Raw genomic sequence first — 25334 nt, forward strand, 5'->3', positions numbered from 1 at the left:
CTGTGACTGCAGGGCCATTTATGAGAAGTACGATGAAAATGACGAGGCCCTTTAAGCACGCACCCGTCGCACAAAGCTGAACCAATAACAGGAACAATATTAATTCTAGGTGTCTCACATTCATTACCTTTTGTGGGTAAAAAAAAAAGTCCCATGAAAATAAAAATTTTGGAGCAACAATAACTCAATTTTAGAGCAAATATTGACGACATATTAGAGTATTTGTATCTAATATAATTTATTATGATTTCAAATAGGATAAATGTGTCTTTTGCGCTACCTGTGTGTGTTGCTGCACCTCCACAGTTACCTGAGGCTCAAATCCCACAGTCAGCTGAGTCCAGGGAAGTGTGGAAAATTGATTTCTTTACAGCATAAGAGGGACACCTACTGTCAGAATAGGAGAACAGCAGATCATGAAACAGTTACATAAACACCTGAGACACATGTCTGTAGGGTACATGCTGCCTGTTTTTGTCTCAGTCAGACTTTGGAATAACAGGCATTCAGAAAACCTTCATATTTGTTTTGTATCATATCTCATGTCACCTCTGAGCTACAATAATGTCCCATCTTGCTTGTGTGTGGAACAAGTATTAAAAAGGAGTGATTTTAACCAGCATTAACCTCAGTGGTGTGGGCCTATCTGCAACCTAAAAAACCTGGAAAGAGTTAATATGTGTCATTTCTGTTCATATCATTGGTTCACTGGTTCACAACTATGTGATTATGTGGGCAAATAATTAAACCTTTATTTTCAGTTCTGACTTCTGATTGGCTGAGAGATGGAGGGCAGTGAAATGCTCGATAAAGACACACCTGTGACCACCTTGGAAGTAATCCTTTACAAAACCTTACCTTTTTTAGATGTACTAAAGAAAAAAACAATATAGTACATAGACAAGAAACATGGTGTAATTAACTGTGTATCTTTTCAGTAAGATAATTAAATAATTCAGAAGGTCTTCTAACGACTTTTTCTGAATTTTATAATTAATAAAAACCTGTCAACATTGTAATGGGTGCCCTTCTCAAAGGCGTGATAATGTTATTTAATGTTAATGTATTCAAATCCATTACTGGGGGAGGTTTGAATATCCAGTGGGAAAAGGTTTGGGGTCTGTCTTCAAGATTCTTGATTACAAGCAAATGCTGTTCAACAAAATACAATTTGCAAAAAAAAAGAAAAATTACAATGATCTGAATCACTCTCGCTAAATGAGACAACCCCACACATTATTTGGAGCTGTCTTTGTACTGATATTCTCTGGAAAGATTTCTCTGTTTATATTTGTTGTGAAAAACTAATGTAAAAAATTCATGAAATACATTTTTCATACATCTTACAACACTTTTCTAACATATATGTTAATACATTTTATGACACAAAATACGAAAAATTTGCTACTCAATTCATGTTGGAGTAAAATGCTATTTCATTGATACTGTGCCCATTTTTGCCATTTGTTTTATTGGTGTGGATTATTTTACTGAGGTTAACTATTATATGTGCTCAAACTTGATAACTTGAGTTACAGAAAAATGATCAAAGTTAGAATAAGATAATTCAAATTGTACAATTCTATAAATTGTTGAACCTGTCTTATTGTATTTTATTTACCCTTTAACACAGTTTTTCTTTTTTAGTCTGTTGTGATGATTTTATTTTATTTTATTTTCACCGGTTTTTTCCGGCCACGCCTCCTGGTGCTCCCACGTGTTTCTCTGCCGCAGCAGCGGTCACATGACCGAGTCTTCGGCTGGTTACTTCCTGTTTTTCCTGCGGGAGAAAACAACGGATCCGCTTTGCTCTCCGGCGACACAGACCGCAGCTGTGGTCCCGGTCCTGTCATTCAGGACTGAAGGGGGGCGCAAACAACCAGAACTAGACCTGTTCGTAACGCCAAACTGCGGGGAGATGACCGTCGGAGGGGCGGGTAGCTAGTTGACTGGATACACCGACTACACCGCCCGCCCTCTCGATATCGAAAATACAACAAGCGCAGCATTTTGTTTGCTAGAAGAAGGCCAGCTGCTGCTTTTCCTCCCTTTCATCGATATGTCAAAATACACTAGCTTTCCTGAGCCAATGGACGACCACAACCCTTTCCAGGTGGGTGACGTGAAGACTGAGGCTAGCTTTAGCGTTAGCATATGTCAGTACAGTCTGTCAGGGTGTGTTTGATGGACTGAAGTCACTGATGTTGGCTCTGTGTAATAGCAGGCGTGCTGCTGCTCATGTGACATGAGTGGCCTTCTCTGGGCCTGTCTGCCTTCCTCCTCCTCCTCCTAATCTTAGCCCACTTGTAGCTCCTATTAACAATGAATGCATGAATTAAAGTCATCCAGTTTTGTTAAATGAGGATTATTCCTGTGCTCATTATTCTAATAAAACCCTTTGTTTTTTGCCTGCTAGGATCCTGCAGTGACTCAACACAGCAGCAACACAGGATATGCCACACTGGACCTTTACAATCCATTTGATAATACAAATGGGGTGAGCGATATTTCTTTCTTTTTCTTTCTCTTCTGTGTAAAAACACAACAGTGTCTTTAAATGTCTTGCCTTGGGCATGTTTAACAATGTGAGGCAGACAGAGCCCCCGGGGCTTTGCCAAACATCCGTTCCCTCCACTGTCCACAAGATTGAATAGCACCTGGCTCCAGGTTTGATGTGTGGTCATTTGAATTAAAACGAGTTAATTTGGAATTGCTGCAGAAATAAAGCTAGATAATCAGACTAGATCGCCTAAATTGACTAGATTAGTTTAGTGTATCTTTTCTGTTCTTTAGCTGCCAATTCTGTTTACAATGTCCCCAGAGATGGCTGCAAGCTATCTGCAAAGCCAATGAATAAACACACGCTTCAAAAGTGGGTTAAAACTGTTATTTGTTTAGTTTTTTTTTTTTTAACTCGAAATGGAACTTGATAAAGATTATTTAAGCTGTTTATCAGATAATGCAGCTTTAACTCTGTGAGTCACCGCAGAGGTTGATAATCAGACTGCACGGCCATTTAGTTTCTCTTCATTCATTTAAATCTATTTAAATCGATGAACAAACCACAGATGATGGTGGTGATTTATTTGTCTTGTGCCAGGCGAAAAAAAGAAAAACCTCTCTACAAGGCCTCCACAGTAGGACACACACGTGCACTCACCTGAACGCACTTAATGTCAGCTGATCTTGTGCTTTACTGGAGCAAAAGATCAACTGCCTCAACAGTTTAATTCAAACAGCCAGCTGACGCACAGTGAAGCTGGAGTTATCGCTGCCTAGTGTGAGACATAAACATACCTCGTTATACAGCGTCTTAGGATGTTCCACAAAAACTAAGCTCAACAGACACCGAAGAGCTGAAATCTACACATCGCTGTATGATCTACACCTCAGTTGCACCTTAGAGGTTTTTTTTTTTGTTGTTGCTAGGAAACGGCTTGTTTCTAAGTTATGAGCCCATTAGTGTTTTGTTGCTAGGAAACAGCTATGGCCCATGTGAACTTCCTGTCAACTGTTGCTATTAGCAAATACTGCAGCAACAAGAACTAATCGTGGACTTGGTTTGGATGTTTGAAACTGAACCGGCCTCTGTAGATCTGAGGACGTAAGCACAAGCCTCATGTCCACTTCCACAATTATTGGCAGTTAATGGTAGGACACTCCCTGCTTTGAAATAGAGACTCACTCTGGTCTTTTGTCTTCGCTGTCGTCTGATGTGCTTTATTCTTTTTATTGTACCCCCCAGATTATGGTAGTGGATGCTATTTTCTTATGTTGGAGTAGGAATTTGCCTCAACAGTGAAGTATTTCAACACACATATCTTTAGATGTTTTTACATTGAACTTTACTAGGACTCCAAAATGTCTAGTTGTATACATGATGCAATATTAAAAACTTCATTCATTTTAAACCCTATATGTAAGTAAAAGTTCCCCTTTTGCTTTGTGCTTTTCATTGCCACATTATTGTGGCTCCAGTATAATTACTTTTCTGTGAACATCTTCATATTGTCATTAAATTTTACAAAATAAAAACCAGTTTCAGTGTGGAAAATGGTGCCTGTAATCACGCCAAGCTGATGTATGATCTGTTTTTTTTCCCACTAGCCTCCACCACCATATGAAGCCACCTCTCCCTCTGCTCCGTCTGTGCCTGCACAGACCCCACCCAGCAGGACAACACCCACTGAGCCTCGCAACTATGGCTCCTATAACTCCCAGGTATAAATGCTGCACCTGTCACCTTAGACTGAGGTTCACCATCTGATCCTGAACATCAGTTGGGTGCACAGAAATGGGGCCGTACTCACATTGATGTTGGATCTTAAAAATCAGAAAAGTGTGCAGGGTACAAAGTCTGTCCTTAAATGTCAAGTGTTTTATGGGTATTGGAATGAAATAACCGACTCACTTTCATTGTGTGTAGCAGGCATGCTGAATCCACAAAATCATCAACAGGACAGCTCTCCATTTGAATTATTTATTAATGCAGCACTTTTATGGATACTGCCACAATTCTGGGCAGATCTCTCTGAGTAAGCTCGCACACTTAAACTTAACCATTCTTCCTACACTCTGACCTTTAAGTACATTTTATAGAAAACAGTTGTCATTCGTACCCTTGAAGCATCACCTAGATGTCAGTGCTGATGCATAAATTCACATACTTACCATGAAAGCATCTCCACCTCTCATCTCTCATTATATGAGGTCTTTTACATAATCCTTTTCATTATTTATGACCCAAACACAGCCTTTCTCTTTGAAACCTGACATGCAGTACCAATGCATCACTTACTCTGTGTCTTGCTGAGTTAGACTGCGGTGAATGCCACCACAGCAGAGCTCCTGAGGAAGCAGGAGGAGCTGGAGAAGAAAGCCAAGGAGCTGGAGAGGAGAGAGAGGGAGCTGGAGTCACACAGCCTGGGACCTGGAGCCTGTAAGAGAGGGAGGCGAAGAGGGGAGAGAGGGTGGAGAGGGTGGAGTAGATACGTAAATATATTATTGATTTGGTAGTAATGTTTTCCCACTGTTCTCCTCATCAGCCCGTCAGAATAACTGGCCCCCACTGCCCTCGTTCTGCCCCGTGGGCCCCTGCTTCTACCAGGACATTAACGTGGAGATCACTCAACGCTTCCAGCGCACCGTCACCACCATGTACTACTTCTGGATGTGTGAGTTCCTGTAACCCTTACTAAGTGCTGCTGTGTGAATTCCCAGCATCACTGTTGGAACAGCAGTTTCACAATGCAACATAATTATTAAAGGGGTTTGGCTGCTGTGGCGGCGCTACCATTTATGTGGTTAGAGTGAAACTACACAACTCTAAAATCTCCACCTGTTAAAGCTTAAGATTTATTCGTAGAAGGCAGTGGTGCTATAGGAGAGAATCTCTTAAGGAACTGAACCCAGAGCTCATTCACGCCTGTGTGACCTCTACTGTACTGTCTGGAGTACGAGCTGGTGTGTTTGTACAAAGACTTTGACACTTTGCTGCAAGCTGGAGGAGTTTGGCAGGAACCAACCGAAATCAGATGAAGGCTCGGTTGTCTTTCGCCTGGGGCGTCTACACAAAAGGACCAGTTCAAAAATAAATAATCGAAAACAGGTCTGTTTTCAGGTTAATTTTCACGTTGACTAATTTAAGGTTGGGTTCTTCGTGATTTAAAGTGAACATTGTTACTGATTTGTAAAATGAGAAAGAGGAAGTGAGGCAAATAGTGAGCAGGAGAGCGTAACAAATTAAATTGTCCTCTATTTTGCTTGTTGTTTTATTTTTACTGCTGAACTCTGAGAGGCGGTGATGATGGACTGGTCGCCTCTCATACTTAAGGAGCCACTTAGATAATAACTGCAGAAATGGCCTCTGCAGCATATCCGATATAATGATTATTCTGCTTTTTTGTCCGATCATGGCAAATGGCAGCAAATGCTCCAGGGTCTGGCACCAGTCCTGGACCTAAGACTTGGAAACCTCCAGCCTATAAATCTGTATAATATATAAGTAATGGAATACACTGTATATTTGACTCATAGTGTCATGCTATTGTCACATTGTGCTGCTATAAGAATGTTTTAGTTCTTTGTCACTGTTTTTGGATAACTCAGTTATTTTCCCTTTTAGTTCAGTCTTAACACCAATATAGGTATCATTTAATGTAATGTATCAGCTGCACATTACGCTATGTGCCCAAAATGAAATTTCACTTTAATCAAAGCCATGTCATCACAGATTTTAACACTTTTTAGAAATAAAGATCTTCTTACGTAGAATATGATTTGAAACTGCCTTCCTTGTCAAATGGATGCAAGTATATTGATTTTATTTGCAAAATCAAAACAGAAACCAACATACGAATAGAAAACTCACCAAAGCAGGTTATAACAATGATGATTCTTTGAGCTAAACAAAACCTCAGCCTTCTTGCGCCTTGAGCGCGGACCGAGGGACCAACAGAGCCAACTCTACATCCAACAGCATGCAAAGGAAAGTAATAAATGACGTCATATTGCATCAGCCGAAAGTCCTGAGAGGTTGGCTTTTCTTTAGAGCAGCGAAGGGTGGGTTTGATTTGTGTTCTAGTCCGTAGCTCTGTAACACAGAGTTGATCCCTAAACTCAGACTGCAGAGCCGTTCACTCTTTTTCAACCTTTCCCATTCATCCTTCTGCTCTCTGTCTGCTCTTTTTATCCTGTTTTGTTAATGTCCAGTCTGCACCTGCACGCTGCTCTTCAACCTGATCTCCTCCCTGGCCATGTTCTGCGTTGACGCCTCTGGTGGCGTCGGCCTGGGCCTCGCCATCCTTTGGGCCATCCTCTTCGCCCCCTGCTCCTTCGTCTGTTGGTACCGGCCAGTGTACAAAGCCTTCCGGTGTGTACCGCTGCCTCGGCGAAAAAGGACCACGCAGACCAAAGTTTTTAACTTTCACTTTTTGCTTGTTGTTTAAAGTTTTCGCTCTATGGCTCTGTAGCATCCTCAGACCTGTCCAGGCACAGCCTTCGGTTCTTTGTCTTAAAACACCAAGTCTTTAAACCGAGCAGAAATGTGGAGAGTGTTTTTAATGGGAACGAAACCTGAGGGAGAAAAACACCAGCACAAGACGCATGTAAACAGACACGAGCAACCTGAGAGATAATACAAGTGCTCCATTTAAATCTCAATAAATTTAGATCTCATGAGTGCACATCAGAGTTATGGTTTTGTATTTTCAATTAGTTTTTAGTTTTATTTCGTTTTTTAATTTTTGTTCTCAATTCAGTTTAGTTTAGCTTCCAGAGTGGATTTGTTCTTTTCAGCTTAATTTTTATTGTCTAAGTAAGTAAAAAATAAAACTAGTTTTTATTGGTTTCAGTATAAATTTCTTATTTATGATATAATATTTATATAATCTCAATAAACATAAGCATCAGCACCTCCTCAGACTTGTTGTTTTGACAAATTTAACTGATGACTAAGACTTATTTCCTGTATATTTATGTTTTATTTTATTTAGTCAGGTGTTTATGAGGTTTATCAGGTCTTATGTTAGACCTCTTCTCCGGACTGTTTCCTGTTGGTGTTTTTGTCTAGTTTGTAAAAAATGACTCACAGCTTTGTCTTTCTTTTTAGCACATAGACTTAAAGGATTCAGTGTCGGCCCAATTTCAACCTGAGCAGAGGTCTGATCAGCCAGACTGAATGAAAACACCCGTGTCAGTGTGCAGGGCCTTGAAAGACACCGTAGTGTGTGTCTTTGCGATAGTAAAGCATAAACAGTTGTTTTGCTCAGTAGTATTTTCTCTTTCTTCTCTAGGAGTGACAGCTCCTTCAACTTCTTCGTCTTCTTCTTCGTTTTCTTCGCCCAAGTGGTCGTCTACGTCATCATGACTATCGGTATCCCTGGATGGGGTTTCAGGTATGACAGAAACAAACCATCTCTGTGCTCAACGGACAACTCTTTCCTGTCCACATTTTTCATGCTAAAACCTACATAGAAACAATATATATCTGGTCTTATCATCTTATCGTAGTAAGAAACAGCTCGTGCACGATGCACAGTGACCACACACATTTGACTTATCATAGCAGAAAAAGCTCATGTGTAACCTGCCAGTTAACTTGCCTGCACAGAAAAAGCTGTGAATATGGTATACCTAATTGTAATGCAGCCATCATTCATCTTATTGATTAGACCTGTAGTTTTCCCACTCTGACACGTCAGTGTGTGTCATGAAAAAAGCTGTTTGTAGTCAGGATATGATTAGATTTTCCAAATTATTTTCAGCACACCTTGCTTTCTGCAGAAAGTAGGAAATAAAAAGTTGAAAATAGCAGCGGAGCATTTCCTTTCATCGGGCGGTTAGGGTTGTTTATTTGAAGACAAAGCTGACAGAACAGCGATAATGAATGCATAATTAATACCAGGTATAAATGTCAGCCTGGACAACACAAACAGGTTGTTTTTTTTTTTTAATTCCAGATGTAAATGAGGATAACAATTGACTTTCCCCCCCCTCACTTTTTAAACCTCTGTTTATTTTTATTCTGTGTCCTCCCCTCAGTGGGTGGATCGTGAGCCTGGCTGCCCTGAAGACCAGTGTCCCTGTAGGGGCGATCATGATGATAAATGCCATCCTCTTCACTGCCCAAACCGCCATGGGGGTCGTCATGCTGAAGAAGGTGAAAACTAGATAATAAATTTGTTCACATGCAGGGAAAATCCACAGGTAGTGACCCGGATTAGGTTGTGTTTTTGACAAGGTGTCACTCACGCTTTAATTAACAGGATATTCATAGTATCGTTAGTTGAAAAATCGCCTTCACTTAAGACACAGGATGATAAGAAACATTTATTAGGTGTTTACATGCCAAAGTATCCTGGATTCTGCTAGAGTACTCAAGCTAGGCATATCCAGGTTTGCATCCCATGTCCGTATATGATGTAAATTTTATATATGCTGCAAATGGACTGCTTTGACAGAGCAGTTTTTACTCAGGCAGATTGGTTGTAAGGCTGGTTAAACCTGAGGTGAAGCTAAGCCCGAAAACTGACCTGATGGGCTTCAGTCAGACTTATTTAAACCTCCTTTATGGATTAGATTATTCAGAAACTAAGACTGATTTACTGAAATAAGCCTATTTTAACTGGTAACTAGTTCTGGAAAAACCTCAGAAATTTTTTTTAAACATTTTTAATAAATGTAGTATCTGACACACAAGAAATCACTCAAAGGGAAGAAAAATAAGGTACTTATTAAAATCCAGTCAAGAAATGGAGGGCTAGTAGGTCTAAGTCAGTTAATACTTGTATATTAATATGCACTGCGCTTGTAAAAGCTTTCAAGAAGACTAGACATTAATGGTAAACAAGCAGGAGATACTGTGATACAATCTAGCAGCTCACGTTTCCTGAAATAACAAAGACGGCAGTGAAATGAAAATTGTTACGCTGTTTTTCTACCTGGTCTGTGCGAGTACCCGCTGTGCCCAGGTAGTCCACCTACCATGAAGCAGTCAGGAGATAACAAACAGTCTGAAGAATAGCAGGGATATCAGGTTCTGCGGATCATTTTCACCCTCACAATGCACGTGATATGACGATGAATTGCTGCATGTATCCGGTGTCAGCACGCTCTGCTCTTCCCCTCTTCAGGTCCACAGTCTGTACAGGCAGACTGATGCCAGCTTTCAGAAGGCCCAGGCTGAATTCGCCACCGGAGTCATGTCCAATCAGGCTGTGCGCCAGGCCGCTGCCACCGCCGCCACCAGCGCCGCCCAGGGGGCCTTCACCGCACCTCGATAGAGAGAGACGAGAGGGGTTGGGAGGGCAGGACGTAGAGGAGGAGGAAGAGGTGGAGGAGGAGGAGGGTCCTTTCAGCTTGATAGAGGATCTGTTTGGTATTTATTTCCCCACAGGTGGTTAGATTTTAAGGGGCGGTGGGGGTTGATTCTATACAATTACCCCTGGGCGACTGAAGTTCTGGGCACGTGCATGAGACAGGGGTGGGGTTGTCTAATTTCTAAAGATGTGCAGGTCAAATTAGCTACATTGCCAAATCAGGCCAACAAACAACAGTCAGCAAATCATATGTTGATGGTGCGAGATGTGAAAACAAGATGCTGAAGCTGTGTGAAAATTTAGCGCAGTTGTTCGAAGTGTCGGTGAATGCAGGGAAGATGCTTTTTTTTTGTTTGTATAAAAAGACAAGCTTGTGTGCCAAGTGGGGGCTGTTCTAGCCTGGACACTTCCCCCTTTTTTTTTAAAAAAAAAAAAAAAGAAATGACCTGGATGTACGTTGTGTTTACGAGGAGCAAAACTGGAAAGTTGGAGCTGAACACTGAAATGTTGCCATTCTAACATTTGATCCATAACCATGTGGGTTCAACTTTTTTGTTGTTGTTGCTTAAGTGTAAAACTAACAAGTTGTTTTACTATTATCTCAGATGAGAATGCCTATTTACCTTATTGCCAAAACCTCCCATACTGTAAAGATTATGGACGTGCGTTGTTTCAGTTACAATATATGTGTCACTGTTAGGTTGGTGTCGTGGTTCTTATGATTATTACAAGTCACTGCCTTGGTTTTAATAAAAATATATTGTCATGCTTACACAGTCTCCTACAGTTATTATTCCCTTATAGTATTGACAACCTGATATATTTTGATCTGACATGAACTCAAATTAGGTTTTTATTGAGTCAAACCTCATTTAAATTCAGTGTTTAAGATACTTACAAGTGATATTTTAAAGGTTAACAAGTATTGTGTTGCTAGGAAACCGCTTGGATGGACTACTGCAACTGAAATTTAGAGGCACAGTTGGGATTAAAATTAGAGGATTGAATACATTTGAACCAACTTCATGTTTTTTTTACAGAGAAGATCCCCCTTAAAATATTTTTTTATTCTCTGGCGACACCCAACACGCTTGAAGGAAACTGCATCCGTGATTTCATCTTGACAACTTGTTGCTTTTAGATGGGTTTTTTTTGTAGTTTATTCAACTTCATTTTTGCAGCGGAGACTGAAACAAGCCTGATGATGATGATGATGATGATGAAGCTGCAGGTTGATATATCTATACAAAGTGTGTTTATCAAAAATATTTCCTTTATTAACATTATGCGTAAAAGCGACAGTGTGAGGAGTACGTTGCCTGCTCATTACTGATATTTATGTGCCATCTGCAGCCGGTTTCCTGACATGTCACCGGCACCAGACCCTCCGGGCGCCGCTCGTCGCGCTCTGAGCCGATAAACAACCGCCTGAGACTTTTATGGTCTGCCACACCGACGTCAGGAGCTGCGCTTCACCGTGAAGATGGCGGAGGCTGCGGAGTCACCACAACACCGGTTTTTCTGTCACTGCTGTAAATGTGAAACTAACCCCAAACTCCCGGTGAGTCACTTTGGAGAGTGTTTTTATTCCACACGTGCCTGCCTGTGAATCATCCAGGCAGCCACAGAGATTAAATCAAGACTTTAAGAGCTCTTTCTCTTTAACAAATACATTTAACTGTTTTTTTTTTTTTGCTATTTGCCCTGAAATTGTAATAACTGCGATCACCAAAGCGCGCATGTGACAGGCTGTTGATGGTTGTTATGTGCGTACAGCATGCACCAAGATCTTACATTTGAGAGAGAGAGAGAGAGAGAGAGAGAGAGAGAGAGAGAGGGAGAGAGAGGGAGAGAGAGTCAAATCTGGCGATTCACGTTGCCATATTTAGAAGCACCCCTGTTGGCGACTTGGTGTCCAGTTGTCTACTGTCAACTGCGTGTGAGAGACGTAAGAGGGCCTGGCTGGGTGTCACCATATGCACCAGCAGCACGCACAGGGCTGCCTACACTGTTGGGTGCCACAGAGCCGCAAATAGGTGCCTTTAACCCCCGCAGCCCGAATTGTTTTGTTTCCGCCCTTTTCCCCCCCAGTGAGGCCCAGCTGATTGACAGGACTGTTAAACTTTTACTGGTTTTATTGGAGATTAATGTCTGCCGGTGGTTCAGCTCGTGAAAATCGCAGTTGGAGCGCATTTGTCGCGCAGCTGCCACTTTTAATGGCACCATTACGCACCGACATTGTTATGATGGAGCAGAAACGCGCGTGTGTTTTGTATGTGAGGAAGACAGAGAGATTAGATTAGTCTGAACTATGGGGCGTAATATACATAGACACTCGTGCAGATACATATTTTTTGAGATTATTTTTCGACAGATGACTGGAGACGGGCAGGAAATATGTGGAGAGGGTGAATGAGATGACATGTGACAGCAGGAATCAAACCAGGGACACTGCAGTAGCAATGCGTCTCACCACTAACACTGCCTCCTTCTAATTAAGTCAAGCCAGCATGCTACAGTAGCATACAATAATATTTTGCACTTGGTGTGCTTCAAACTTTGTGGCAACAGTTTGGTTAAAGGCACTTGAACTCCATCACAGTGACCTGAGGCGTCCTGGTGGTCTGGTAGTTAAACCATATAACCTCCATGTACCTGGTCTGACTCTGGCTGGTAACCTTTGTGGCATGTCACTCCCCTCTCTAACTCCCCACCTTTCCTGCTTGTACCTACATCATCACTATCCATTAAAAAAAATACAAAAAATCTTAACATAACAAGCACCAGCCAGGTTCGTAAATCTTGTCAAAAGCTTTTCCTAGAAGAATTGAGCCAATTAACACGTTTAGTTTTTGAATGAGAGGTTGAGTTTTGCGGTTTGAGTGATTGATTCTTTTGGCTGTGTGGTGTTTTTTTTTTTTTTTTTCTCTCTTCAAGGATTTTGTTTGCCCCAGATGTGACTCTGGCTTCATTGAGGAGGTGGCAGAAGACTCCAGGTGCGGCTCATTCATGGTGTTTAAATGTTCTTTATACTACCTGTTGAGAAACGTACCTCTCTGGTTTATGAAAATGTTTCAAAGCATGTTGCTAAGTATTAAAATGCATGACTGTCACTGTAGAGGCAAATTAAAAAGTCAGAATTTTTTTAAATGCAAGCTTTCCATTTGACAATTGTCAAGTGTGTCAGTATCTTAAGAGCTGCGTTTTTCATTTTAAACCCCTGATATCTAAACAGATTTTTAATTTGCGGTCTAGTCTCCTCCAGGACAGGACATCAGTGGCCAGTGAAGATTTAAACTCGTCATTCACATCAGTGATGGAAGAAGTACTCAGTTCTTTTACTTAAGTTAAAGTAGAGATACTATAGTGTAGAAATACTCTATTACAAGTAAACGCATGCCAATATCAGCAAAATGTACTTCAAGTATCAAAAGGAAAAGTACTTAGTGTGTGGAATGGCTTTATTTACAGTGTTATATTATTATAGAACATTACATTTTTCTGTTTTTATCACTAACAAATATATTTAAGAGCATTTTAATGCTGGAGTTAATCAAAAAAATGTTTTAATGTATGGAGTAGAAGTATAAAGTGGCATAGAATGGAAATACTAAAATATAGTTCAAGTATGTCAAAATTGTACTAAAGCTCAGTACTTCAGTAAGTGTACTTGAATACATTCCACTGCTGGTCCACAGAGGTACGTAGACTACTTGCAAATGGCATTTTAATGAGAACACTACTCTTTCTCTGAGGCCTTGTTTGACACATTGCTTCTCTGGTCTCTGTCCAAGTTATGGCAGCTGCTGTTTATGGAGCGTTCTGCTCTGCTGTCGCAGCCGCCCTCCTCAGAGTCCGACTCAGACGACAGCGAGCAGGTATCTGCAGGTCAGAGCCGTCCTCCTCCAGAGACGCCAGGCACTGCAGAGGCCAGAGAACCAGAGTCTCCTTCTCAGCCGGAGCAGGAGAGGTCGTCGAGGCCTGAACAAAGGCCTGCAGTGGAAGGGTGTGTGGACATGGTACACAGAGACATCACCAGTGTGTGCTGAAGCCTGAGAGTGTAAAAAATCCTTCAGTGTGCCAGTTATTTGAATATTTCTTTCCATTTATGTCTTCTGAAGTACAGTACAAGGAAGTAAGAGGTAGACATATAGAACCAACAACCCCCAACATACAGTTTGGATTTATAAACAGCTGTGAAAGTCATTCATAAATTAGCTACAGCTAATAAAAACAGCTAAATGATTGCCATAGTACCCACATGTTTATAAGTTTACACAGGTTTTATGTTTTTATAATGTATCCACACCATTACATAATATTGATTTGCTTTAAAATGTGACTAAACTTGGTAACACTTCATACATTGGTAACAAATGACAGCATATATGTAAATGTTATGCAGGATGTCAGTGAGAAATCTGGGTATGTACGTATACAGGGGCAGTATTAAAGAACAGGGAAGAGGACAACAGCTAAGGGAATAAGGACATAACAACTTCGTTGTTAAGAGGGACTATAAGTAATTCTTTATTTACCAAGTAGTTGATTAATATTTTCAGGGCAGGCCTATAGTGAAATTATTACTGGACAACAAGATAAGAAAAACTGGAAAAATTAGGAAACCATAATTACTGGTATTTTCCAAATTAGGTATGCTATTATTATCCATTTCAAAATGACTTGCCAAAAAAAAAATTAAATTGTGATATATTTGGAGTACATTGTTAATACAGTGTATGTTATTATTGTTGCTGGGGAACAAAACAGTGTTCTAATCCTGGGAAAAAGAAGGGTGTAACTTTCAGCTAAAGCTTTAAAACAGTAAAATTTATGTCTCTGACAATAAAATACTGAGGGAGAGGTCTTGTGTCAGCTCCATCTGATCATCTGAACTGATTTTGAAGACGAACGTAGACCAGCGTTTTTATCCTGTCATATCATCAGATGAGAAACAGGACAAATGGGAGACAAAAACCTTCACTCACAACAACAGACTTGAGTGAAATTTATTTGACAACTTGCAGTATTATGAGTAATGCGGTGTGCTATTCAATACTCACCAATCACGTCTTTTTCACTTTTTACTCAAGCGTGTTTTATAAAAAGTGATTCCAGCTGAAAATGGCTGTTACTGTTTGAAAGAGCACTGAAAGTGTGGGAGAATGCTCCTTAATTACAGTGTAAGTCTGGTGTAGGAGTTTTAATCTAAGGTGCTTCCCTAAACACAAACATAAATAAATATAAAGATTACCAAGCAGTGTTTAGGGAGGTTTACCCTAAATACGTTTACCCTCAACACTAATCCGTTGTGGGCCAAGTCATTCGACTGAAGAGAACAGCTCCATGCATCAGCTGATTTACTAACAAATAAAATAATAAAGGCATGGTTTCAACTGAAACTGTTGAATATACAGAAAAGTACGTGGTTTTGCAAAGACATCTTTGCTGTCTGTTTTCACCCTTTCAAGGATTGTGCAGCAGTTCTTGGCCGGCCTGTTTGCCAACAATGGAAATCCCGGTGCTGCACCGGCTTCACTGTAAATACCTTTATTTTATGCATTCACTTTTGATTTAATCTAAGTTTCTGTTATAACCTCCCTCTCTCTCTCTCTCTCTCTCTCTCTCTCTCTCTCTCTCTCTCTCTCTCTCTCTCTCTCTCTGTTATCTGTCTCCTGCTCTCTTTCTGTTTGTGTCTCAGATCCAGCATGCTACAGTTGTACGGAAACCCTGCAGATTATGCGTGGGGTCAGGGAGGTCTGGATGCTGTCATCACGGAGGTCAGTGATATCAGATGTGGGAATTTGTAGTTCCAGCGTGGTTTCCTCCTTCTTTTTCTTCTTCCTCCGCCCTTCTCAACCTCTTATAATGAAACAAACTAAAAGACTGCTTGTATGTCATCCATTCCAGTCTTGACACCCACATCTTTTTGTGTCTACGCAAACAATGGCTCTTGTTTTGTTTCTTTCTTCCATTTCTCCACCTATATATCCATAATCTTTGTTTCTTCTCCCACTCACCTAGTTGTTAGGACAGCTGGAGAACACAGGCCCACCCCCTGCAGAAAAAGAGATGATTTCCTCCCTGCCAACAGTTTGCATCTCTCAGGAACAGACAGGTAATGATCCCAGCATGGCGCACTGGATCACATGATACATCCAATGCATCTCATAATAAGAGATAGGTTTGGTTCCTCTTTCCTTTTCCCCTTTTATTCTTTTCCTTCCCTTCCATTCCTCCTCATATCCTCCTCTGTCCTCCTTTTATTCCGACTAGTTGAGTTGACCTCTCTTTCCCTCCTCTTACCATTCCTTCTTTTCTCCTATCTTCTTCCCCTCCGTCCTCTCACCTTTCCTTTCATACTCTACCCCCTCCCTAATCCTACTTTTCCTTCTGTCTTTCCTATCCATACACCCATCCATCTATTTGCTTATCCTGAGTAGCAGGCTTAGCTGGGCACGCCACATGGCCTCATCTCCAGCAGCACTGTCCTGTCCTGTTCCTCCTGGGGGACCCTGAGGCATTCCCAGGCCAGATGACATATTGTCCCTTCAGTGAGTTCTGGGTCTGCCCCAGGATCTCCTCCCAGATGGACATGTCGGGAAGACATCCAAAGGGAGGCACCCAGAAGACATCCTAATCAGAGACCTTAACGGATTTCAACTGGCTCCTTTGGATGTGAAGGAGCAGCAGCAGTGGCTCTACTCTGAGCTCCTCACCCTATCTAACACCTTCCAGAGGACACATATTTCAGCTTCTTGTATCCACGATTTTGCTCTTTCAGTCATTACCCAAAGCTCATGACCATAGGAGAGGGTTGGAACGTACCTGTACCTGAACATCGACTGCTCACCTCCTGCTACATTTTATGAGCAAAACCCTCAGATACTTGAACTCCCTCACTTGTGATAGTAACTCACTTCCAACATGGAAGGGGCAATCCATCTTTTTCCGAGAGCTACGACCTCAGACTTGGACGTGCTTACTCTCACCCCGACCGCTTCACTCTCGGCTGTAAACATGCTGGAGGTTATGGTCTGAAGGAGCCAACAGAACCACTTTATTGCCAAAAAGCAGAGATGCAATTCTGAGGTTCCCAAACCAAGACCAAAGGGCCTCCTTCTGTAGCTTGACGCCCTCCCGCACCGCTGATGTCCACTAGCGGAGTCACCGATGACCCTTTGGCCGCAGCTCCTAGCAGCTGTCTCTGCAAGGAGGATTTGAACATGGTCGACTTGGATTCCATGTCCCCAACCTGCCCTGGGATGTTTCAGAAATTCTTCCAGAGGTCAGAGTTGAAGACCTCGTGGACAGGGACCGCCACCAGACCTTCCCAGTTCACCCGCACTCCGGGTTTGGGCTTAGCAGGTCTCCCTTTCCCCTCTTATATTTCCCTCCTCTTATCTCTCCTTTTCTTATTCCATCTTTCATCCTTTTCTCTACATCCTTCCTCTAATCTTCCCGCTCCTCGTGTTTTTCCTATCTCTCCTTCCCTCGTATATCTTCCCTTGCCTTCTCCTATCTTTCCTTTCCTCTCCCTACCTTTCATCCTTCATTTCCTCCTACTTTTCCTTGCCTCCTCCAAGTTTTCCTCGCACCCTTTTTTCCTTTCCTCCTCTGCACGCCATACTTATGAATAGGTATATGGCCTTGATGCAGAATGCTTCTAAAGAGCAGTGGCTCACACAGTACATGAAGGTGTTACTCCTGATTAATGAAGAGCAGCTAAAAGTCAAAGCAAGCTATCACTCACAGTTCGACAACCCCAAAATTGTTTTAATTAAGCATTATAAACTTAAGAGACTTATTGTAAAGAAGTATGAAAGCTGCTAAATTTAATTTGCGTATCATTAGACTGGGATAGTGACATGAAATGACAGGACTACATTACAAATGTATCACTGTGTGATATGGCCCATAAACCTGTCTTGCATTTTAGGTGTAAAGAATCATTAAGAAATGTATGACTGGGTTTTTTGTGTGTCTACCTCTCTCTGTGTGTCTCTTTCTCATGCACACACTCATACCTTCTGTTTCTGTTTTTCTTGATCTTCTCTCCTAGACTGCAGGCTGGAGTGTCCAGTTTGTAGGGAGGAGTATTCATTAGGGGAATCTGTCAGGAAGCTACCCTGCCTCCATTACTTCCACAATGAATGTATAGTGCCGTGGCTGGAGCTGGTAAGGACGAGGAGGGGATGTGGTCAGTTTTTAACTGTGTCACATATCCTGAATTGAGGGCTGTGACAATAACACAGAAACCCTGCTAGTGTTAACCCAGGTTGTACTGTAGAGCCTGTTATCCCACTGACTTTTTTTCCCTGCAGATTAATGAGCTTTTCTCTCCCTCCGACAGCATGATACCTGCCCAGTGTGCCGAAAAAGCCTTGACGGTGTCGACAACAGCCTCCCGCCCACATCAGAACCCCCAGAAGCCCGCTCCATCAGGACAGAGCAACAGGAAAGGCAGGCAATCTGAAAAAAAGGGCCAAGCAACTCTACCTCCTTTACTGTTTTCACGAGACACGCTTCTCACCTCAGAGCTTTCCCCTAGCACCTACTGCTTTTAAATAAAATACACCAATCACATGCATCACAGTCATTACGTGCATTCATCCCTCACATCTCTGCTAAGGACCTTTATGTTTTCCACTCCAACAAGTTCACCAGTTTTAAGCCACGCCACACACAAAAAGGATCCTGCAGTTTGCTGACAAGGCGCAGAGGTGATGTGCCCTTCTCGCTGCACTGCCCTCTGAGGTGGATTTCTGAGTGACTGACTTTTATGTCATGAACTAATCACCGCTGAACTGCCAGTGGATGTCAAAATGATGGGAAATCACAGAGTTATGAAGCAATACCTTTGCATTAAGACTCGTGGTAAGACAGTTTCATAATGTAGTATTTTTTGTGGACTTTTTTTTCCACATCAACGGTCTCCTGTCTATTTAAAGCTGTTATTAAAGCCTAACCCTGTGATCCTCACCCTCTGCACCTTATTTCATCTCCAAGGTTCTATATTCATAAGCACAGAGCAGACTTTTAATCATTTCATACCAACCAATCTGTTTGATAATCAGTTGGGTTAACATTGCAGTTTTGTTTCACTGAGTTGAGTGCATATTTAAGGCTTTTCTGTTGAATAGATAACAGTTTTTCATTTTGTCAGATCTTTGACCTCAATTTAATAGAATACAACAGAAAAATGTACTTTAATATGGAAATATATGTGGACTCCAGTAATATACTTTTATCTTATAAGATAAGATAGAGCAGTATAGTATAAAATACACACCTCTGTTCCAATGCAGTACAGTACAGTATGTATGCCCACACAGTAGAATAGAAGAAGAAGCACAGATTATTGTGATGAATCAAGTTAATCAATAGTTGCTGAGTTTGAAGTCACTTTTTTTCTGATTTGTATCGTTGTAAATTAAAACATGAGTTTTTGAACTGCTGGACAGACAGAATAAACATGTTGACGACGTAACGTCACCTTGCACCTTGGGTAACCTGTGATGGGCATTTTTTTTATATAATATAATATATATAGAATATAATATAATAATATGACACAGCAAATATTGATTATTTCCATCACCAATTATTTTTAGAGAATTTGGAAATCACAAGCCTACTCCCCAATCCTTAAATTGACACCTTCAGATTGCCTGTCCAACACTTAAAGATATTAAATGTATAATGCAAAGATTAGAGCCTGTAGAGTTGTCCCCGACAAAATGTGTACAGTGTCTTAAATGAAGCGCTATATGAATTTAAAGCTGCTCTATGCCTGAAATCAGAAAATCCTGAAAATCTTGGTAGCAGCATTTTTTTTTTTAAATGACTAAATTACCAGTTATGGATCATTAAAAAAAATGTGGCAGGTTGGTCAATCATTCGACTTATCATTAACAGCACAGAGGAGCAAACATGTCCATGGGGGCAGAGTGAGTTATTTACGGGCTGAAGGGCTCCTGTCTGCCTCTGCTGTCTCTATAGGACTGTAATGTTATGCTGACACTCTGTGCAGCAGCTGACGCCAGTGAAGGCACCACCAGTTTGACAGTTGACTGTTGCAGACACGTAAACACACCCTCACCCTGCCTCATAACACACAGCTTCCAGCGGCCACCAACTACAGTAAAATAACGAAACACTGGCTTTTTTTTTTTTTTTTTGTCAATGACCGGGGACCGCAGGAACCGCGCACAACCGACATTTGCTCTCCTCTCCTCCCCTCTCCTCCTCCTCTCCCTTCCGCCCTCCTCGGTCCGTCCTCCCCTCCCTCCCTCCTCTCCGGGACTGAGAATGCCCGTGTTGTACTGACACAGTAGCGATACGGGCTGAGCAGACATGGAGGCCCGATTGACGAGGGAGGCCCGTGCTGACACATCCAGGCCTCGCTAACGGCGTGTCGGACTGGATTTCGGAGCATCTCGGGACATTTTACGGATACCAGTTGCTGTAAGGAAAAAAGGATTTTAGCACCGAGGAAGAAGAAATAGAGGGAGATCCATTTCGGGTCTCTGTTGATTCAACGCAGCCGCCATTTTGTTGACAGTTAGTGTTTTTTTAATAACCTACACGGGCGCTGCATCTCTTATTTTACACCGCTGGGATAAAACTCGCCGCAATTTTTCTCGTGTATTTAAGTCGATTTAATTGTGCGTTTTGTCATTTGAACCAGCGTTGGAGGATTTTTCTCCTTTAGCTGACTTGCTAGTGCATCGTTAGCCGTCGTAGCTGAGATGTAGTAACACGAGTGCCTACGAGAATGTGACGGAGATGTAAGATTATGTGCATCACTTGTCCCAGGTTGTGTCATATTCACTCGGTTTACACTAATAGTTTAAACGCTGTAGGCGTTTGCAACACATTTGCAACTTACATAGAGTACAAGTTAGAGCTATGCAGGGAGGAATTAGCTGAAATCGTCCTCAAACAGGCTGCTGATAGATGGCTAGTTAGCCGCTGCCAGTGCCATTGATACAAAATGTAGCACAGGCTGTCTATTATTGGACGGATGGTAGCTGCTAGCTTGTTACAAAATAAACACAAACCTTTTACAATGCTTGGGTTATGTTAAGCGCCAAGTGGCCACGCCGTCCACGTTACTTTACCGCCTTGCCTGTTATTATCTTAAACATTATGGAAATTCATTTTTCGGTGGGATGCTTTACATGCTGGCGCTCAGCTTACACCGCCGCAACTTTGTGTTTTGGAGGTGGCAAGGTTAACAATCACATTCTTGTAGGTGGTCAAGAGCTGTGTGTATAGATCTTTGATTTTTGTTTGTTTGTGTCTGTGTCTGTGTGTGTGTGTGTGTGTGTGTGTGTGTGTGGCTGCGTTACTTTGTTATAACCTATTTGGCACGTCTGAAAACAGCAATAACATTTATTATGCAATTGTAGCATGAATGCAAAACACACATTTCATATCGCTGCACAAGCTCGCGGCGCATTCCTTAGATTTATATCTCAGAAACAACAAATAGAGAATGAAAATATCTGACATTTTTTATGTTTTTTTTTTTTGGCACTTCAGCACTTGGAAGATAAAATATGTGGCCACCACGTTGATACACACGCAGGGAGGACACAGCCAAATAATGTGAACACCGTTTCTGGACAATTACACAGGTGAGTGGATGCCGTATGGATATAATGCATCTTAACAGATTTGCTGGTTTATTGTTGCTGTTGACACATCAGTGTAGCTTCACTCCATCAGATTGCTCGCTGCTCCTGTTCTGTCAGTCCCTGCAAGAGATTTTTAGCAGCCTAATGTTGACCCAAGAGTAGATGTTTCCAAAAATGATTTCTGCGTGCATTGCAGTGTCACCTTGACGGCTTACACAAACTGCAAAAGCATGCCTCCAAGGGCGTATTTCCTTTCGATTGACACAGTAATTATGATTATGACTAAACAAGGATGAGTTTGCTGTGTGACTATGAGCACTTGAAGTGAAAATGAAGGGCGATCCGTTCGCAGACTCATGACTTCTCCCCTTGAGAGGCAGTGTTGACTGTACAGAAACCCGAAAGCAGATAACGTTATTTGGTTTGCTCAGCCATCCGCTGGCCAACCACGTTTTTGCATAACACGAGGGAAAGTGTAATTAATTTAAATTGTATACACAGATGCCATGCAGTGTATTTGAAGTCAGTCAGTGACACCCAAAGGACCTCCCTGGGCTGCCACAGACTGAGGGTGTTTGCAGGACACCTGTCATTCTGGTCCGATGCGTTGCAACCTTCATCTTCCAGGTTTAAACATCACAGCCGCCTCCTTCGGACTACGGCGCGTTACTGCTGCGTGTGAGCACGTCCGCTGTTAGATGATACAAACTAATGGTAGTAGTGAAGGAATTTGGCTGCTTTCCTCCTCCCTCCGCACGCCCCTGCACTAACACCGCTGGAGTAAAAGCCCTGGAAATGACACGGCGCTCTGGGGGCAGACGGCAGCCCCCATGTGAATGATGTGGGGGGTGGGCGGGTTGGATACTATTGCTATGGCCAAAGGGAAATCAGCAGTTATGAACAACGTGTGCAAAAGTGAGGAGGGAGTGAAAGGAGGGAGGGAGTAAGGGGAAAGAAATGGGAGAGGGGGGGGTGTGTGTGTGGGAAGTTGTTTACTACGTTCCTGCCTGCTCTGCCATTTCTTAGGTTGTTGGCCTGATATTGATTATTGATTCTCTGTTTTTCATTTTCATTTTTGACATTTGCCCTTGATTAATGTACCTGTCTTTTTACTTTAACTTCTAGTTATTGCTCTTAAAGTAAAACCACACAGCAGACAGACATGAGTGATATCTGTCTTTAAAACCAGTAGTGCTCTATTCTGTTGTTTTGCGGTGTGACTGAAAATCCCCCAAAATAAAAGCAGCGTAGTCATTACTGCCCCGTAAATGCAAAAGTACTTCAGTGCTAGTGATACGCTTTAGTGTTTAGGTTTATCAATCACAAATAAGAAAGTGGTTCAGCCTAGTATCAGATCATGTACAGGAGAACAAGTGCCAGTAAATGACCTGCTTGTTAGAGGTGAGAGGAATGCTTTGACTCTCCGGGAGGTTTTTTTTTTCTACACTTGTGATGGTAGTTTCTCACAGAGTTAGGTACTACACTGGCTTATTTTTGGCATAGCTGCTGTCAGGCAGCGGATACAGCTAGTATCTCTGTAAGCGTTTAGTATAAAAGAATGAGGAGAGCATTTGTCACTCTGTTAGAGAAGGACACAGGGAACAGAGTTGGGGGGGTGGCGGTGGGTAAAATGTGTTTTTGATTAAAGTAGGAGCACTGTGACTTTAGTTTGTGTGCTGCTACTACTGCTTTCCAAGTTTGTGAAATAGAGTCAGGAAGAGGATGGAAAAGCTTAAAGAAAACGGTGAAAGAACACAGAGATTGATGGAGTGTTAAAGAAAAGAGGGAGGTGTGATTTGAGTGTGGTATGTGTAGTGAGGGGGAGTCTGCAGTTTTGAGGCGAAATGGACTGAGTAATTGAAGTAAACACAGAAAAGAGGGCGTGGGGGAACTACAGGCCAGACTCCGAAAAAATCGGGCTGTGTTTAGTGTGTGGTTCAACAAAAAAAAATTCTCTACTACTGTTTTCCACAGTCATAATCCAAAACAAACGAGTCTGAGACTCTGTGTAGGGTAGATTCTTTTTTTTCTGTTGCTGTGACACTTCACTGATGTGACGACTTGTATGACTTTCCTGAGGCTCCATTAAGTGGCTCCTTTAGTGCTCTCCACTAATGTAGGGCGCAGAGAAACCGCCGGCACGTTGACGCTCTATCACTCACTCTCAGTTGCTGCTGGCGAAGGCTGGGAAAGGCGGCCGGATCCTCTGTCTAGTCCCAGAGGGCCCAACGTGCTGAGGTCACAGTTCTGAATTGCCTCCAAATGACTTCACCCAGAGAAAGCACCTGCTTGGGGGCGAATCCGCATTAAATCACTCACTGGCCATGGGGAGCTTTAGACAACTTCTTGAATTGTGCTGTCCTCTAAGGAGCACAATTAAGAAACATGCTGCTCTCTGCTGCTGCTGTGCTAACGTAGGAAATGAACAGTTTGCCACTATCACCCGGCACCCGTTTTCACTGCTACTAATGTGGCAGTTTACGAGATTGCTCATTTGACGTCTTATCCCATAACCCCTCAGAAGGATGTGGCAGCGCTGTGGGATTAACTATTGATTCTGGACTTTGTGGGGTTTGTAGTTCTCAGTTGGACAATTCAGAGTCCTTAAGCCTACGGTTACATTTCTCAGGTAGAAGAGTCTTTGCTGTGCAAATAGGTCACAGATTGTTATATGCCATGAGGACAAACACACCTTAAAAAGTCACCCAGACAGGATGAAGGACAGCCTCTAACCAAATAGATTATACAAATGTTTGACCTCTGTCTGGTTTTTTTTTTTTTTTTACCATCATTCATTAAAAGATTTTTAAAACTTTTTTACTTTATACTTTTTATAGGTCAGTGTTAGGTTGATGTTATGTGTTGCGGCAACTAATGTGTTATCTGTTTTTGCTCCCTCCACCCTCCCTTTTCCTCTCTCCCTCTATACCTGTCTTTACTTGTACAGTTGAAGGACGGAGAAAGAGGGCTGGACAGCCAAGGAAGGGAGAGAAGCTGCCGAAAAACAAGGAGAGCTTCACCGTCACCGTTATCCCCCTCCCCCTTTTCCCCCTTCACCCCCATCCCACCCCCAACAAAAACTGTACCTGGTATCCAGAACATCCCCTCCCAAGTAAACCTGCACACCTCTTAAACTTCTGATGGATCCTAAGATTCAAGGGGGAACTGCAACTCCACCCCCTCTCCTCTCAGGTGCCCCCACAGGGGAGCGAGAGAAGGAGGGAGGGGGTGGAAAGAAAGATGAGGAGGAGGAGAAGAAGAGAGACAGAGAGAAGGAGGGAGCTGCCACTGTCTCTGCTGGTGCAGGAGGGGCAGGAGCAAGTGGGCCAGGAGGTGCCGGCGGTGACCAATCTCATTTCTCCATCAAAGAGAGCAGCCTGTCCGAGGGCAATGTCAAACTTAAGATCGGCCTTCAAGCGAAACGCATGAAGAAGCCCCCTAAAATCTTGGAGAATTATGTGTGCCGACCTGCCTTCAGGGCCACTGTGAGGCATACAGGACGTGGAGGAGGTAGCGCTCGTGGGAACCGTTCAGCGGCCACAGGTGATGGGCCAGGCAGTCAGAGCCCTTCACATGGCAGGGAAAAAGAGAGGGATAAAAGTCCCAGTGTCAACAGACCAGCCCTGTCATCTTCTTCAACCCCCTCTGCTAAAGCTCCGAAAGCCCCTACACCACCTCCTCCTGTTCCTCCTCCCACCAGCACTACCACCCTGTCACCCTCCCAAGTGAATGGGAGCGCTCCAGCAAAAAGGGTAAGGAGGGAGTCAATTTATGTATTTTGATTCAGGAATTGATTCACTCTACCAAACATTCACTATTGACAGCCAGCATGACCACCAATGTATTGTATATGTTTTGTGCGAATACTAGTGTA

At 42.4% G+C, this 25334-nt stretch overlaps 3 protein-coding genes across 5 annotated transcripts in view; all 3 read left to right on the forward strand.

Moving 5' to 3' along the window:
- Positions 1 to 1761: 1761 nt before the first annotated feature.
- scamp3 (secretory carrier membrane protein 3) lies at positions 1762 to 10236 on the forward strand. The gene is made up of 9 exons (XM_070846671.1): positions 1762 to 2113; positions 2417 to 2497; positions 4108 to 4221; positions 4819 to 4939; positions 5046 to 5174; positions 6712 to 6871; positions 7794 to 7895; positions 8542 to 8659; positions 9633 to 10236. The coding sequence occupies exons 1-9, from the start codon at positions 2060 to 2062 to the stop codon at positions 9780 to 9782; spliced, it is 1029 nt and encodes a 342-aa protein (XP_070702772.1). The 5' UTR covers positions 1762 to 2059; the 3' UTR covers positions 9783 to 10236.
- Positions 10237 to 11261: 1025 nt separating this feature from the next.
- rnf115b (ring finger protein 115b) lies at positions 11262 to 18800 on the forward strand. Of its 2 annotated transcripts, XM_070846362.1 has the most exons (9): positions 11262 to 11379; positions 12756 to 12814; positions 13074 to 13143; positions 13613 to 13824; positions 15290 to 15358; positions 15520 to 15598; positions 15843 to 15936; positions 17881 to 17996; positions 18172 to 18800. In XM_070846362.1, the coding sequence occupies exons 1-9, from the start codon at positions 11302 to 11304 to the stop codon at positions 18292 to 18294; spliced, it is 900 nt and encodes a 299-aa protein (XP_070702463.1). In that variant the 5' UTR covers positions 11262 to 11301; the 3' UTR covers positions 18295 to 18800. The 2 variants fall into 2 exon arrangements, with proteins under 2 accessions (XP_070702463.1, XP_070702464.1); XM_070846363.1 differs by lacking the exon at positions 15290 to 15358.
- A 1368-nt stretch (positions 18801 to 20168) lies between these two features.
- ash1l (ash1 (absent, small, or homeotic)-like (Drosophila)) overlaps positions 20169 to 25334 on the forward strand; it is a 30410-nt gene continuing 25244 nt past the window's right edge. For both annotated transcript variants that reach the window (XM_070846357.1, XM_070846359.1), the window contains exons 1-3: positions 20169 to 20285; positions 21366 to 21460; positions 24408 to 25212. In XM_070846357.1, the coding sequence (XP_070702458.1) occupies positions 24601 to 25212 (612 nt within the window). In that variant the 5' untranslated portion in view covers positions 20169 to 20285; positions 21366 to 21460; positions 24408 to 24600. The remainder of the gene's footprint in view (positions 20286 to 21365; positions 21461 to 24407; positions 25213 to 25334) is intronic.

Source organism: Pempheris klunzingeri, chromosome 16 (genome assembly GCF_042242105.1).
Source record: "Pempheris klunzingeri isolate RE-2024b chromosome 16, fPemKlu1.hap1, whole genome shotgun sequence".
Taxonomy (NCBI): domain Eukaryota; kingdom Metazoa; phylum Chordata; class Actinopteri; order Acropomatiformes; family Pempheridae; genus Pempheris; species Pempheris klunzingeri.

Excerpts from the sequence above, each read along its gene's own strand:
- scamp3 (XM_070846671.1), top strand. The coding sequence starts at position 2,060 with ATGTCAAAATACACTAGCTTTCCTGAGCCAATGGACGACCACAACCCT. Across the intron at positions 5,175-6,711 it reads CATGTACTACTTCTGGATGT|TCTGCACCTGCACGCTGCTC; the intron begins GTGAGTTCCTGT and ends GTTAATGTCCAG. Across the intron at positions 6,872-7,793 it reads CCAGTGTACAAAGCCTTCCG|GAGTGACAGCTCCTTCAACT; the intron begins GTGTGTACCGCT and ends TTTCTTCTCTAG.
- rnf115b (XM_070846362.1), top strand. The coding sequence starts at position 11,302 with ATGGCGGAGGCTGCGGAGTCACCACAACACCGGTTTTTCTGTCACTGC. Across the intron at positions 12,815-13,073 it reads GAGGTGGCAGAAGACTCCAG|TCTCCTCCAGGACAGGACAT; the intron begins GTGCGGCTCATT and ends TTTGCGGTCTAG. Across the intron at positions 17,997-18,171 it reads TAGTGCCGTGGCTGGAGCTG|CATGATACCTGCCCAGTGTG; the intron begins GTAAGGACGAGG and ends TCCCTCCGACAG.